This window comes from Microtus oregoni, unplaced genomic scaffold (assembly GCF_018167655.1).
Source record: "Microtus oregoni isolate MIOR12 unplaced genomic scaffold, Mior012 000002F_ref0000024, whole genome shotgun sequence".
Lineage (NCBI taxonomy): Eukaryota > Metazoa > Chordata > Mammalia > Rodentia > Cricetidae > Microtus > Microtus oregoni.
Genome location: NW_024543061.1, coordinates 6,420,414 through 6,437,201, shown reverse-complemented (window position 1 = coordinate 6,437,201; position 16,788 = coordinate 6,420,414). Strand labels below are relative to the sequence as shown.

Below are 16,788 nucleotides of genomic sequence, written 5' to 3'. Positions count from 1 at the left end.
GGTAGTGATATGTTTACTAATATTATATACAGTGCTGTGTCTTTTCCTAGTGATAGTCTAAATACCAGATAAAGAAAACACAATGCTTTCTGTCTGTGTTGTATAGTGGCTTTTATGCCCTCCTTTGGAGAAACTGTATTGTTTGTAGAATGAGTTTATTACTTTTTTTTTTTTTTTTTATCCTTAGTGTGCCGGTTGGTTTTTGTTTTTTTTTTTTTAATTTATTTATTTATTAAGGATTTCTGCCTCGTCTCCACAACCGCTTCCCATTTCCCTCCCCCTCCCCCGATCAATTCCCCCTCCCTCATCTGCTCGAAGAGCAATCAGGGTTCCCTGACCTGTGGGAAGCCCAAGGACTGCCCACCTCTATCCAGGTCTCGTAAGGTGATCATCCAACCTGCCTAGGCTCCCACAAAGCCAGTACGTGCAGTAGGATCAAAAACCCACTGCAATTGTTCTTGAATTCTCAGTATTCCTCATTGTCCGCTATGTTCAGCTAGTCCGGATTTATCCCATGTTTTTTCAGGCCTAGGCCAGCTGGCCATGGTGAGATCCCAATAGAACAGAGTTTATTACTTTTAATTATAATAAAAAATAGAAAAAGGCATAACGCATATTGTGAGTGCATAGAAATTATTGAAAATTAAACATTACCCAAATAAGAATCCCCATTCTCTTTTTTAGCATTTCTAATATAGTAATAGGACTGGGCTTTCAAAGACACTGTCGATTGAAATTGAAATCACAAGGTTTGCAATCCTGTGTGTAAAAGAATCTAAATTCAGTGCTAAATTGCACTGTGAAATTAAAATGATACTAAAATTCTCCACAGCTCATTTCCTTACATATGAGGTAGCATAAAGCAAACTTATGCTAGAGTATTGCTGAGAAGATTAAAAGAAACAGTGTTATAAAACTACTGAAGTTGGCACATTACAGGTCTTTTCTTGATTGTAGTGTTATCCTTGTAGACGCTGTTTTATGTTACAAGTTTATGCATCACAAAGCTCACTGTATTTTCGTAGGCAGATATGTCAGTAGACCTTATATGACTAATAAGTTCCATTTTACATGTTTTATTTAGATGATAAATATCATAACCAATTCATATTTTATGTGATTATTATCTTCCGTGACTTTGGCTTTGGATGACTTTGATAATGATGTGCAAATGACCGGCTGGTGAATTCTCTATTGTATTGTGTCTTCGAGTGACTAAAACTGTAGCACATGGAGATAATAGCTTATTTTCATTACAGATCAATAGAAAGTGGAAAATTATACCATGTCGCATTTCAATGTCTTTCAAAACTACAGACATTATGCAATAGTCCTGGCTAAGCATATGCCTTTCTAATTAATTTCTCCATTATAAAGGAACCCAAAATTTTATTGGTGAAATTTGTAATCTATTTGTAGTACAAAACAAATCGAAAGTCTAGTTAGTTGTCTGTAATATATCTGGATATTTTATTAGAGAATCCCCATTTTTTAATGTTTCCTAGCATTCACATGATGTTTTGGCAAAGAATGTGACTACATTCTACCTGTGTCCTGAGAACTTGACTGAAGTTGAATTTAAAGGCAATTTGTTTGGTTGAGGAAGGGACTATGAGCAAGCTTGCAGTTTCACACAGAGTGCAGACAATGAAGCAGCTCTGATTTTTCAGAAGAACTGTTCCACTGATAAGAAAGATGGCACTCGGCATTAGAACCAATATAAAATGTGACTTCAAGATAAGATGTACTCATTAAAGGCTCCACTTTATAAAAATTCAAATTTACACGAAAAGAGAAAGCCTGAACTGAGAAAACATCCAAAGGAGTTCCCTGTTCCTTAGAAGTGGAAACGCAATAGAGAGCTTTCCCAGGCTCAGAGCACAGAAGCTGATGTAACTGTGGTCCAATTGCCCCAGGTTACATCTACTGATGGCAGCAGAGCTTGGCAATGTAATCCATATGGTGTTGGGTTAGAGGCAGGAAAGACAAGGTTGTAAGAGTCCTGGAGTTCTGCTCCATTCTGTGATTTCAGAGAGCAGCTGAGGTCAGGTAACATGTGGCAGGATCCAAGTCCCTGCAAGGTGGTCTTCAGAGACTATTTTGTAAGGCTGTGAAGGTAGAGCCGAGGTGGCTATAGAGACTCCAGGATATTGGAGATGCCAACAACATGGGATATTTGTCATGGAGACCTGTGGGCATGGATTGATGCTGGGCCAAGAGAAAGGAAATGTGCACTACAGATATCAGAGCGGGGGGGGGGGTGTAGCATGTTAAAAACTAAAATTAACTCAGCTTGGATTTAAATGTGATAGCATTTCAAGTACAAGTTAAAGCTACAGAGCTTCTCTTGAGGCTTCTAGAAAAATACACATCTCTGAAAATGAACAAGGTCAAGTTAGTGTGTGTCAGAGAAGGCTTTAAATGGATGAGAATAGCAGAGGGACTCTACTTATTATTCTGTTCAAAATACCCACTCCTGAAAGACCTAAAGGGACTGTTCAAACAAGCAGAAAGTAAGGCTGATTCTAGAGAGAAGGCAAGACTAGGAGAGCAAAGAAAAATGAGCCTGACAGGCATTTTCAGTCTTGAGTATTTTGCATTTGGTATTTTTCCTACTTTACCACGTGCCCTGTGGTTACATGTGGAGGAAGCATTGTGTGAGACGGGTACTGTGGGCAACTCTGGCAGAACAGAAAAGACTGTTTCCTTAGAATCTGCCATCACATCTCAAGGAAAAACTGTTCTGAGCTTTGGGGTACTTTTGTATGCCAATGACATTTGAAACATTTGCCTTTCTGGGCTTGGTGATGCACCCCTGAAATCCTGGCTCTTAGGACATCATGGCATGATCAGTATTTCAAGCTCCTCCTTAGCTACAGAGTGAGTTTGAAGCTATTAGTCTCAAAACAAAATGAACAAGAGCCTGCCTTGACTCCCCCTGGGCTGTGGGTTTGCACCTGTCCTTTGGGGTAGAATTAGAGTGCTGTTGATGTTACTGGGTATGGCTCTACTTAATGTTTTCATTTCTTAAGTCTCTGACTCTGAGCCTGGAATAGAAGCAGAAGAGAGAACCAAGACACACGTTTCTTTCATCATGTTACCATTGTCTGGAGGAGTTCACACCAGACCACCAAATTAGAATTGTGTGTGCGTGACAGAGCTACACAGGAAGTCTTCCCTAGTACAAACAAATATTGAATAAGCCTCCCCCCAAAGACCCCACTTGTATGTAAACATGAAAGAACGCCCATTAAAGCTGTGCTCTTACCATGTGCCTTGTGCTGTACATGTGGAGGAGTCTGGTTAAGAGCATTCCACTGATAGTCTGGCTGTGGGAAAAATAAAGCATTGTTACAGAAATATAGACTTCAAAAAAGGCATTGTGGCACATTATGATACAATTATACAGTGTGGATTTTATCAAGCAGTCAACAGTCAACACACAAAAGAAAGTCATCTTGATACAAATCTTTGCCAATCTTCCTCATCTCACCCCCTTACCTCAGCCCCCCTGCATGTGCCTGGCTAGAGTTCCTGTGACTTGGAAGTTATACATTTTCTGTCTCTTTCTTCCTCCCCCCTCCCTTCTTTCCCTCTTCCCTCTCTTGCTTTCTTTTTTCTTTTCTTTCCTTTATGTCATCCTCCGGCCTCTCTCTGTCTTGATTAATTTTTGTCAACTTGACATAAAGTAGGATCACCGGGGAAGAGGGAACCTAACTGAGGCATATTGCTTCTTTCAGCATGATCTGTATGCATGCTTATGGGGCATTAACAATATATGTGGGAGGACCTATATTACTGTGCACAGTGCCACCCATGGGCAGTTGGTCCTGGTATAAGAAATTACTCTGTGCAAGCCATGGGGAGTAAGCAGTAAGTAAGGGTCTCAGCTTTAGTTCCTGTGTTCAGGTTCCTGCTTTATGCTCCTACTATGGCTTCCTCCGATGATGAACTGTGATGCAGGCATGTAAGTCAAATAAACCCTTTCCTCCCCGAGTTGATTTCAGTCAGTGTTTTATCATAGAAAGAGACAATATCTAGAACATCCCCTCCTCCACCCCCTCTCTGTTCCCTACTCTCTCTGTTCTTCTCCCTGTCTTGAAATGATGTGTTTGGATCTCTGAAGAAGTATAAACATCTTTGAAATCTTACAATCTCAAGCAAATCAAATAAAGAACATATTGCTGTCAATAAATACTATTTTAATACCTTCATTTGCAGGTAATAAGAAAGCCAGGAACAAAAAATACAAACTTAATATTTTCTAGTGGATTGTGAAAGAGTCCACAGATATCTTGGGAAATCAGCAAGCAGTTCAGTAGGCAAAGCAGGACAAAGCTTCCCTTTCGCTGAGGCTTCAAAGAAGGTAGTCTCTACATTATACAGCAGTTACACTGAACAGATTAGACTTTTATTCTCACTTAAAATTTTCTCCTAAGTTTACACTTAAGTGTTGGCTCTCAGGGAATAAGCCAGCAGCATTGAATAAGTTATACTTTTTTATGTTAGCTAGTTTTATATCAACTTGACACAAGCTGTAGTCATCTAAGAGGAGGGAACATCAATTCAGAAAATGCTTGCCTAAGATCTGACTGTAGGCAAGCCTGTAGGCCATTTTAATTAATGTATTGTGGGTGGTGCCACTCCTGGAATAGTAGTCCTGGGTTTTATAAGAAAGTATGCTGAGCAAGCCATGAGGAGCAAGCCAGTAAGCAATACTCACCCATGGCCTCTGCATCAGCTCCTGCTTTCATGTTCCTCTCCAGTTTGAGCTCCTGCTTTGGTTTCCCTTCATGGACTGTCATTCAGGATATATAAATCAAGCAAACCCTTTCTTTCCCAACTCTCTTTTGGTGATGTTGTATCACCACTTACTGTCCTAAACTGTCAAGAAAGTTCCAAGCCACTGTCTTTGCGTTTAACTTCTTGGAGTGAAGATTCACAATCTCTTCTCGTCCATACTGTTGGTATAATTTTCTGCTCACACTCACATGATGTCCTTTTTTCCCCATTCTCCCACAGATAATGCAGGCCTTGTGCTCAATTATTTAATTCTATACTAAATATAAGGCAAGGAAAATTAGCCAGCTTGGAGAATTCACAAGGTGGCAACAACAGCAATCTGTAGTGAATAGAGAATACAAAACTCAGTGGAAAAGCTCACCTACCATAGTTTATTTAGTTCAGTTACTAAGAAAGGCAGCCTTCACCGAAGCCTAACCCACCTCACCCCTCAGACACCCAGGCTCATGGCTGCTTTGGCCCATGAAAGAACTACAAGAGGAAATGAGATCAGCTCTATCTCTTTATATTCTCCTTTATTTTAAGATGTCTCAAGTAACACATAGGATAAGTAATGGCTTTATATTCCAGGAGAGCTGCCAAAATGAGGTAATAAAGTGTAATCTTACCAACATTATTAGATGCGATTTAATTCAGGCTTAGATATAAAGAATGATGAATTATTCTTTTAAAACTCACCTTCAGGCTTCGTTACACTGATTTCATACAACAGAATACTGCTTAAAACGTAAGCCTTTACATTGCTTTCATCAAATATTGGCCTTTTGGGGTGATAATTTTATGATCTGGAGTTCCTTGCCTCTTCTAATCAACATGGATAGTTTACTACACCATAGGACATGAATTCTTCCTTCTTCCTTTTAAGGAAGGCTTGACAGAAGCACCCAACCATCTCCATTCCTACATAAAGTTGAATTATTCTTGTACCTTGTATTTCACAAGACTATCCAATTTCCCAAACTGCAGAACTCCTTTTCCTTATGTTTCCCACAAACTTAATTTACTTCTACATCCTTGAACGAAAGGTTCTAAAAGAATGATGGCTGAGGTTGAAAAGCCCAGAAGTGTATGGTAAATATAGACGACCAGGAGGGCCAGTAACAAAGACAGAGAGCAGATGTAACTAACAACTTGCCACATCAGAGAAAGACACAGGTCCTAAAGGAAACATCACTAAATTCCAGTGCCCTTCTGCCATCGAATAGACTTCATCTTCTCCCATAGTGAAGGATTTTAGTTACGCTTTCCACACAAAAGTACAAAGGTTCCAGGCAACTGGGAGAAAAACATTTATTTAAGTGCTTTGCTAGGAAAACCCTACTTCCAGTATCAGAGTTGGGTCATGGTTTGATGTGGGAATGTCATCTGCTTTCATTGGTTAATTAATAAAGAAACTGCTTGGCCTTTGATAGACCAGCCCTTAGGTGGGTGCAGTAGACAAAACAGAATTCTGGGAGAAAGAAAGCCGAGTCAGGCAGTCGTCATAGCTCTCCTCTTCAAGATGGATGCAGGTTAAGATCCTTCCCAGTAAGACACCACCTCGTGGTGCTACACAGATTATTAGAAATGGGTTAATCAAGATATGAGAGTTAGCCAGTAAGAGGCTAGAGCTAATGGGCCAAGCAGTGTTTAAAAGAATACAGTTTCTGTGTAATTATTTTGGGTAAAGCTAGCCGTGCAAGAGCTGGGTGGGAACACAGCCTGCCGCTCCTACTGCAATGGTTACTTTTGGGCAGGGAGAGTTGTCTGGTCATTCCAAGATGCAGAAAATATATGACCATTCCACATGGATGAAGATTCTGCCCATGCTGGCAAAGCAGAGAAGAATCAAATAGTGATCATAGGGGTGGAAGGACAGCAAGCGTGCTCTGGACATCAAGAGACTCATTCAGGTTAACAGGCCAAATCAATTCCATTCACAAGTAATTACTCAATTATCCTGGCAGACACAGCTGCAACGGAGAATTTTAGTGGGCTACTTTTTCTTGAATACTCCAAAAAAGCCCTTTTAACTGGAAAGCTCAAAACTCCTTTGCATGTGCCTACAAATATTAAGAGTAATTCAATACCAGTTTATAACCAAAGAGAACATCACAGTTGTTTGGTTTGGTTTGGTTATATTTACTTTGTTCATCTTATATGTAAAAACGTACTTTGGGTGGTGTCATATGTGATAATTGAGAATGGCCTGTATAAATAGGTTTGTTTAAAAAATTAGAGTTCAATTTGGTATCTTTTACTTAATCTACTCATATCCCTATGTCTTATGGGTTCAGTGTTTCAAGGTTAATTATAGTGGACATGGACCAGGGGAAGATTGCAAATAAGAGGTTAGGTAAAAGAGGTGCTCTTATTTAAGAGATATATAACATTTCCTCCAACAGACATTCCTATAAACTCATATGCTGGAAGAGGAAATCTTACTCAGTGCATGTTCCCATGGGTGCTGTACCGGCTCTGTAGTTTTTGGTACTCATGGGATCTGCAGATGGAAAACCAGGCCACAGTTACAGGCTGAGAGACACATCTGGGGAGAGCAATAGTATCAGTTTACTTCAAGTAGGTAAAATTTAGAAGTCTCACTGACACTTGCTATATACAACCAGTCTTTGTTTACATTTGAAAGTTTAGTCTAATCTATTGTAATACTTGCTCAAAACAATAAATGTCAATAAGAACTTAGGTGTGATAAAAATGTCTCATGAAGTAAGTCTTGCACAAAATGGCACTATCATTAAGGAAATCTGGAATACTTGAGAACACCTAAGAACTGCATTTCTCAGGTGCATGTGAGTTTGTGAAGGGATCTGTATTTGCTGGAACCTACTCTGACACACCCTGTGTACCTGTGATATACTCTGAGAGGCACATGGGTTCTGGTGCAGGAGAATTGTCTATATTCTGTCAATCATGTTATAAATAAACACTGATTGGCCAGGCAAAAAGTATAGGCAGGAAAACCAGACAGGAAGTAGAAATGATGCAATGAGAATAGGAGAATTCTGGGATGGAGGAAATTGATTCCTCCCACTCCTGCCCAGACCACCGAAGCAGCAGGATGTGATCTGCCTCGCTGGAAAAGGTACTGAGCCACATGGTTAACATCAGAAAAATGGGTTGGTTAATCAAGATGTGAGAATTAGCAACATGAGAGGCTAGATCTAATGAGCCAATCAGCTTATAATTTATGGAGACCTATGTGTGATTTTCTTTAGGGCTAAACAGTTGTGGTGTATTGGGCAGGACAGAAACACAAACAAGCAGCAGGCCCCTCATGTTACAGGGTTCCATGACCTCTGCAATTCCTAAGTACTATCTATTCACTGACATTTTTAGAAATAGTGAAAACATGGATGGTTCTGGACCATCTACTGCATGATTAGAACCACGAGAAATGTGGGGAAAAAAACTTGTAGATTAAAGACAAGAGGACTTGTGTATGGGCCAAAATACCCATTTTAGTTGCTTGCTTTGTAGTTTTCCCCCCTCTATTTGACAAGAGTTTATATACAGAAAAAGATGTTATCTATCAGGAGATTTCAAATCATTAGTTCCCAAACTGATTTTGACTCAGCTATGAGTGACCTGCTCACTCGCAAGTCCAAGGGTGGCAATGATGCCAACTGAACTGCCCTTCCTGCGATATGTTGATTCTATCTTGAAATTCCCAAAGGCAAGTTAGAAAGTCAAATAACTTTAAGTGTTATACAAATTTGTCAGTTCATACCATTCTTTCTTGGTAATGTAGTTGGATATAAACATAGACACTTCCACCACTTGCTAAATAAATTGAAATTGGTCAGCCTGCCATTGAGACTCTCTCTGCATGTTTGCAAAGTATGGTATGTGTTGACGTGGGACAGCAGCTGCCCTGTGATCTTCTGTACAGTCAGCATCGTCTCCCTGTCTCTCTGTAGGACAGCACGATCTCCACCTGATAGATGAGGACTCTGGGACACAGACAGCTATGTTGTTCAGAGCTACACTGCTTTGCTTTATGTCTTCACACTGTTTAAGGCCCAACTTTGTCTTGCAAAGTCACAGCCTGGGATCCTTCCTACCTGATACACCCAAAGGGAGCTGGCTTTTGATTTCTTAGTCAAAACCATTGACATCCTACATCCCATGTTCTGTATCACCACAGATACACTATGGCCAAATGTCCTTGTCAATACACTTAATAAGACCAAATCATCTCCTGCACCTTTTTTGTAAATTCTATTATAATTTTACAACAATGAATGAAACCTTAAAAGTATTTGGCTGCCATAGCTTGAAAGAAAAATTCTAAAAAAAAAATAAATAAATAAAAAAGTAAGAAGGAAAAGAAGAAAAAAAAAAGAGGAATTGTAGTTGCTTTTGGGAGGCCTAAGACCCCTGAGAGATAAATGGCACCCAGGAGTTCTGGCCAATGAAACATCAGAAGTCCATAGGTCAAAAATGAAACCCACAGGCCACAGGCTTGCTTTGTTTGGATGGCACAACACCAAACCCCACTGGCTTTGTCCTATTTTTTTTCCAAGGTAAAGCTTGCCATTATTAAAACTTGAGTGTTTTCTCTTAAAAAAAGAAAAAAAAAGAAAAATTCTGATAGACTTAAAATATTACATCTGATTTGTTGTTTCTTTGCTTATAAGCAAAATTATGCCATATTGTACTTAGAAAACTGATTGTTTTATTGACATTAATAAAAAATTACAAATGTTATGGGAACAAAAGTTATTTGTTGGTCATTCTCCATAATGTTAAATAGATGGATATTTGTTCTTGACTGGACCAGAGCTCCGTAACAGGAAGTACATCAGCAGACCTCAACACTGAGTTATCATCAATCTGAATTTAAAATAATAGGAATAAAATATGTAAGGAAAAAATAATTTGTGCTCAAACAAAAAGAATTAAAGTAGCTTCGCATGTAAGAAATAAATAAGAGAGTAATTTGTTCACTAAGAACACTTAGAATTTTTCAGCCATTGTTGTTACTTATTAGAAGGAATAAATGATTTTCATAAAATTATCTAATTATATTTTGATCCCCTTTAACTTAATTTTTCTTTATTGCATAAAATAATTTTGAATTTCTTAGAAATGGTTCTGCCAAAATAACTCACATGTAAAATTGAGAATTTTATGTCGGTTCTGGAAAAAGCGTCAAGAAAGCAAAATTTAACTCACAATCTACTGTGAATTAAGAAGGAAAGAATGATTAACTTTTTAACTTTTCTTAAAAGACTTAAACATTTTGAAGCAAAATGGCCATCTTAGCAGGTCTCACACCAATTCCCTCCTGACTAAAAGGCATGGCAAAGCCTTTCAAGTAAAATGCTCTAGCTATTCTAAGTATAAATCACATTATTTAAGGTGTGTGTGTGTGTGTGTGTGTGTGTGTGTGTGCATGCGTGTGTGTGTGTGTGTGTGTGTGTGTGTGAAGATATTAAGATAGAAAGTCATGAGAGGAGAGAAAGAAATCTTAAGGTGAAAAAGCATGAAAGTAGAAAGCATATTGAATGAATACATGGAACATGAGAGGAGGAGAGGAGCATCTGAGAGGAGTGGAGCATCTAAGAGGAGGGGAGCATCTGGGATGAGGGGAGAATCTGATAGGAGGGGAACATCTGAGAAGAGGGGAGAATCTGAGAGGAGGAGCATATCTGAGGAGGAAGAATATCAGGAAGCAGAAGATAAGCAAAGGAGCCACAGGCATAGATATATTTATGAAAATATAATGAAATCCTTTACATTATGTTAACTTCAAAATTATTTAAAAGGTGACATTAACTACATTTTCTTTAATTAACATCAGTATTTACTCATCACAATTGTTTCCTGAGTCTACTCTTTATATATTTTATTACACATAACTTTCTTATTTAATACACACTTCATGAAACCCGCTTTTTTGAAAGTGTACCAGTTCCATTAACTCTGGAAACCCACCGAAGAAATCCTGGGATTTCTCTATTCATGTGCATTTAAAAATATGTGTATCTTGGAAGGCAGACACATTCCAGCACAACTCTTGAAAGAAAAGGGCTTCAGAACAATTTGCCTGTATTTGCATAGTATGTAGTTAAACTCTCAAATCTACCAAGATAAATATTATAAGAAAAAGACCAGAAGAACTCTTATTTCTTAAATAGCCTCTGGGACCCAGTGTCATGGGTAATTCTTTAATACACTTAAGTTGAAAGGAATTTCTAGTAGTTTTTATCTCCTTATAAGAATGTATGGAAATTATTTCATCCCCAGTAATAACCTCTTAAAATACCGAGTGACAATCCCTAGAATTCTAAAGGGCTTGAGGTTAAAAAATAAAATAAAATAAAAAAGAACACACATGTGTTTGGCAATGGTTCATTGTTCTATACCCAAGAAATCAGTCTGTCTAACAGGGAATGAGAGCTTATTTTTCCTTTCAGGCATTTTAATTATTTTTTTAAAAAAATACTATCTGTGCTTTTCCAGACTAAAGCTTTCTTAGTCTCTGTTCATGAATAATCCTCCATGGTGGATATAGAGATACCTATGATTATAATTTTATCTTTGGCTGTTAGAAGAGCCAGTTTACAAATCTTTATTTTTGAACACACATTAGGAGCTCAAAAGTAAAGCAGCACAAATAATTTTAAAATTTGTCTTTACTTATTATTTTGTTCCATCGTTCATCGTGGACCACTGGCCAAAGTCATGCACTGCTGTGGTGGAGTAAGTTAACCATATCCATGAAGGAAGGGCTTTAATGTCTGAACAGTATTTCAAGTTCTAAAACAGAGCTAACTAGCAATAGCTCCTAAGTGAAGCCACATAATTCCACACACCACACGCATTTCATGTGGCACTTAGTGATGTGTCCATTAGAGCTGTTCAGTTAGGAACTAAATGGTTAAAATGTAAATTAGGGTCATTAGTAATAGAGCCATCCAAACACAGTAGATGGGCTTTGCTTTCCTCTTTGCTGTTATGAACCATTGTATACCTGTCACTGTCTGCATCAAACCCAAACTAAACTACTTACCCAGATACTTCTCCTTGCAGTGGGAGAAAAGATGGAACTTTACAGTTTAATTTGCAGATCCTCTATTTCCGCACAAAGTTCACTTGGTGAGCTGGAGAGAGGCTGAGGTAGTGGATGGATGAAACTGATATCTGTCAGCAAACTGTTGATCATCTACCCAAAGATGGGAGGAGCTGAGCTAGCCTGATTGCCAGTGAGTCCATCTGTGGGGAGAATTCTTTCTCAAGCTACACTTACTGCGACCTGCAGAAGGACTCAGCAGTGGAAAAGAAGTCTGTCTCTAAGTCTGAAGACCTGAATTCAATGCACAGTGGAAGGAGAAAGCCAGCTTTTTCTGATTTACACACAAACCATCATATATGTTTGCATATCCACATATAAATAAATAAATGGCACTAAATTAAAAAAAAAAGCAAATGTGTACACTTACTGCTCAGCCAACCAGAGGCCAGCAGCTACAGTAGAATGGCCCTAACTGCTACCATTCTCTGAAAAGGGCCAGAGTTTAAAGTGTTGTAGAAATACTCTATATCTACATGAGACTCTCAAGACTCACTGCTGACAGAATCTCACACCAGCATAATGCACTTGCCACTCTCTTGACTGAGTGATCTTGGGTGAAGCCCCTTAACCCATCTAAAGTTCAATTTCCTCTTTTATGAATTCATCTATGAATAGTGGGGCTGAAAAAAAAACCCATCTCCATTTTTCATATTTGGTTTTAAAATTGAATCACTCTAACTAAATAAGAAAATCCTTCCTACTGTTTTAATCGAAAGACAGGCAGACCTGTCCAAAGGAACGTGAACAGGGAGCCCTGTGCTCTCCCCAGATCACTCCACTTCCCGCCTCTGCCTCTCACCTGGTGCTTGTGACTTTCCTCCTTTGTTCTCATCTTGGCATGGCTGCACCTGCCTGTACACTTCCTGGAGCCCTCAGAAAGCGAAGGGCTCCTGATTGTCAAGGCATCCTGAAGAGCCTGTGGTAAAAATGAAGCCTACTGTTGACAGGAGGTTTACAATGATCTTAGCAATTATTTCATAATTGGTACAACCCCCTCCAGTACAAGAAGAAGCATTTATTTTTAATGCTCCCTACAAGGCTGGCTAGCTTTTTTTTTCCTTTTAATTTTCTGCATATGTGCATACTTTCCAAATCTCTGTCTTCCACGTGATGATGTGAGTGTTATTCAACCTCCACTATGTTAAAGGGGATTACTGTGTTGGCCTTCCTGTCACCCAGCTAAGGAAAGAAAAGAGCAAGAGTCTTCTGCAGAGTCTCCGTTTCCCTCCAGTATATTTTCTATCTCTGTAATCTTTCTATTTGGGGGCATCAGAGAGAGCAGACATAGCCTCCCTGGGCAGTCTCCAGAGCTTCCCAATCCGCAGGTCTAATGAGGGATGCAAGGACACTGCTGTTTAACCACACCATGTCTCCAAGGCAATCCATATCATGTGGCCAACTGTATAGTCACTGCCTCTAGGCCCTGCTGCATTTCTCTTCTGTTATGACATTTTCAAGCACTCTATTCCTTGGCCTAGCCAACCATATTTATGATTAATCAAAGCATTTATTTACTCATGACTGTGTGGGATGGTATGTGCTATAACTTTATGATTTTGTCATGGAATAAGGAGGCAAAGAGAAACTTGCTTTTGCTGGTAACTTCTCATCCTTTATCACAAACCTGTAGTGCTCATACTTAGATTATGCAAGGATATTAACTCTTGTTTAGAGACTTACATTTCATGATGAATTTCATAAAAATGATGCTGTTGTGACAGACACTCTCATCCATGAGTGTCCTCAGTACCACATTTTGACAGCTTATTAGTTAGTCAAGTGAGTACTCCAGGCATAGAAAGGGTTCATCTCAGAGGTCTACTACTGCACAGCTTATTGAACTTAAGTGAGGTTAATGGATGATCTTAGCGGCAGAGTACTCTCTCCACCACTACACAGTATGGTCATAAAGCAGGCAGGAAAAGCCAGCTTGTTGTCCTGAACTGGGAATTCCCTAACAGTATATCTTAGAACTACACATACCACCTAGCCTGATAGAATGTACATATTAGAACTTTTCAGGAGAAACAATTTATTTTTTTCTTCCTCCAGGGGGAACTTAGATAAAGAACAAAGTTGACTAAAAAATGTTGGGTTTTGTCTTAATTTACTAATTTATTTACAATGGTGTTAGGAATCCTTACAAGTGTGAACCAGAAGTGGCACTTGATCCTTTTGTGACATGCACAAGCTTCATAATTCTAGGAAATATAAGGAGAGCTGGACATAATTTTATGCTGTGTAAATGACAGTAGAGAGGATTCAGAGAGGGTTTCACAAATGAATGGCAATGATCAAATGTGTCAATGCCATGTCTAGGACCCACAACTGGACGACTTCTGCAGATACCTTATTTTAATTTCCTGGTTTACTCCGCAATGCTATTCAGGAAATTTTAAAATGAGTCATGCATGAAACGTGAGTTGAATCAACATTTGTTGGTACTTTCCAACTTCCTTGAACCTCTTCTAGATTAGTCATTTTCACTACCGGTTCTGATACATTTAGTCAAATGATCGACCGCTGCATTCCCAAAATCATTAGGTGGCAGACAGGTCAATTTTGCACAGGATGGCGTTAGCTGACTAGTCTCAAATCTCACTCTGGCTAAGTATCTAACATTTCTGTAAGAACTTGATATTAGCAAAATCCTGGGGTATTTTCTTCCAAGCAGATGAACTGAGTTGAGTTCAGGCACACATTTGAAAAGCTCATTTAATTACTTGTGTAACTGTCTCTTCCTGAAGTTTTCATTCTTAACCTTGTGTCTCTTCTGAGTGAGTGAGTTAGAAAGAAGCTAAAGGTTGACTTATTCATGCTCTGGGGAATACTCAAATATCTCCATATTTATTATAATAGTAAAAAAAGGGAAAGAAAAGCATTCATCACAAAATCCAAACATCTGACACTTAGGAGCCCTGGGGCTCAGTTGCTAGCACTCACACCATGCTACTCCCTATTCTCTAACTCTAGCTTCAGGAAATCTAGTGCTTCTTCTGGAATCTGAGGGCTCAAACACATGGAGCACATAAAAACAGGCAGGCACACACATATAAATAAAAATAAACAAGCAATTTAAGTCCAATAGCAATAACTGCAATATTAATAATGTGTATCTGATTAGATACTAATAAATGTGCTAAATGAGTAAGAAAAATCTCAGAAATCATCACTTTATATCTAAGCTTTTAAGGGACAGTTTCAGTTGAGCAGCGTGGGATGAAGTCTCTTGAGGTTTTAAGCATTCTTTCATATTCATCACAATTAATCATAAGCAATAAATTATGCATTATGGTAATGTGATGCCTGTTAAATGATAATTCTCAGGTCAAAAACCGATCGTTGCATATGTTGTGTACTTACTAATCTATTCACCCTTTCATCACTCAGTGAACATTTAAGAACTTTGTGTGACAAAGGCCCTGTACTAGACACTCAGGAAACTTCAGTGACTAAAGCAGAAAAAGTCAGGGCTACATGCTGGCTGGTTTCTATCAAGCCTTTTCATCATGAGGATGCATAGGAAAACTGTATTTTATAGCTACTTTGCTATGTGAATAACGACTATATAATATGTTTTATGTTTTTAACCTAAAACTTTATTTTACTTCTACTTAAAAAGAAGCAAGACATAGTTATAAGCCCTTATATGCCCTATGGCCACACACTGTATTTACTGTGGCCACCAGGGTTCCTACTATGCCCAAACCTAACTCAAGGAGCTCACAATCAATAGTGGATCAATAGAGACGAGATGATAAATGATAAATGTACATTATTATGTACTGGGTAGCAATAATAAATGCCAAGAAAGAAATCAAAGATTGTATCTGGAATGAGGGCATATAATTTTAATTGAGATGTAAAGAAAAATATTCTTTGGAAAGGTTATATTTGAGTAAAGATATGACTTTTGTTAAATTATTTTTTCTTAATGAGGTTTTATGTTTCTAGGTACCAAATTATCAAGTTATTTTTTTCCTTAGAGATACACCTGCCTGGCCTGGAGCGAGCTATGGAGAACAGGCTGGCCTTGAACCTGAGGCAGAAGTTCTGAGATTATAGCTGTCTATTTCTTTGAATTTAAAAATGTTCTGTCAACCACAATCACCAATAGCAAAGACTAATGTGCATACGGAAATGAAAAAAATAGAAAACTCTTGTCTGTTTATATGCACAGAGCTTTTGTTTTGGTTTGTTTTTGGGTTGTTTGGGTTTGGAGGGCTTTTCTTTTAGTTTTGGGGCTTTCACATGACAGAAATGAACTTTTTTGCATTCATATGGCAAAATGAACTAGAACGTCACATGTAACTGCAGTTATCCTATGTCCTCTGATTTCTATGGAGTAATTTTTCCAGTAGAGGATAAAAAGGAAAAGACATAGAATTAATTGCCATGAAACTTTGTGTCTGAACACTTTCTTTTTCTCTGAAGGATGAAATGCTGGTTGGAAGTCTTTCTTTATTTTCTTGTTCTTTCTTGAAGAATGACTCATGCTATAAGCAGACCTAATGCTGAATCCGGTTTGCAAGCATCCTGTCAATGATGCCAGCGTACATCTTACCTGGGGTCTTTAATAGCACCTCTGAGCATGGGCTGAAGTGCGGTCCAAAGTTACAGGACTGAACGCAGTGTGAAGGCCATCAACTGCTCTCTTTTGCTATAGAAGATCATTTCTGTTACTTTGACCATGAAATCCCTAATTGAATGATGTAGATTTCAACTCATTCATATATTTCAACATTCCTGTGTGTACTCTTGGCTTACCTCTTGAAATAACAACAGTATGGGATTTATGTTTTTGTACTGAGTTAGTGTTCTCATTCCCCAAAATATTACATTAGTTCATTAACTGATCTACATACATATACACACATATATAAACTTATGCACACATTTATGCACAT

General features: G+C 38.5%; 1 protein-coding gene across 1 annotated transcript in view; it reads right to left on the bottom strand.

Moving 5' to 3' along the window:
• Positions 1–16,788, bottom strand: part of Tnip3 (TNFAIP3 interacting protein 3) — a 77,807-nt gene that overhangs the window by 50,720 nt on the left and 10,299 nt on the right. The window contains exons 7-8 of the mRNA XM_041630733.1: positions 12,681–12,797; positions 3,224–3,329 (exon numbers count right to left, since the gene is read on the bottom strand). Of these exons, the coding sequence (XP_041486667.1) occupies positions 3,224–3,329; positions 12,681–12,797 (223 nt within the window). The remainder of the gene's footprint in view (positions 1–3,223; positions 3,330–12,680; positions 12,798–16,788) is intronic.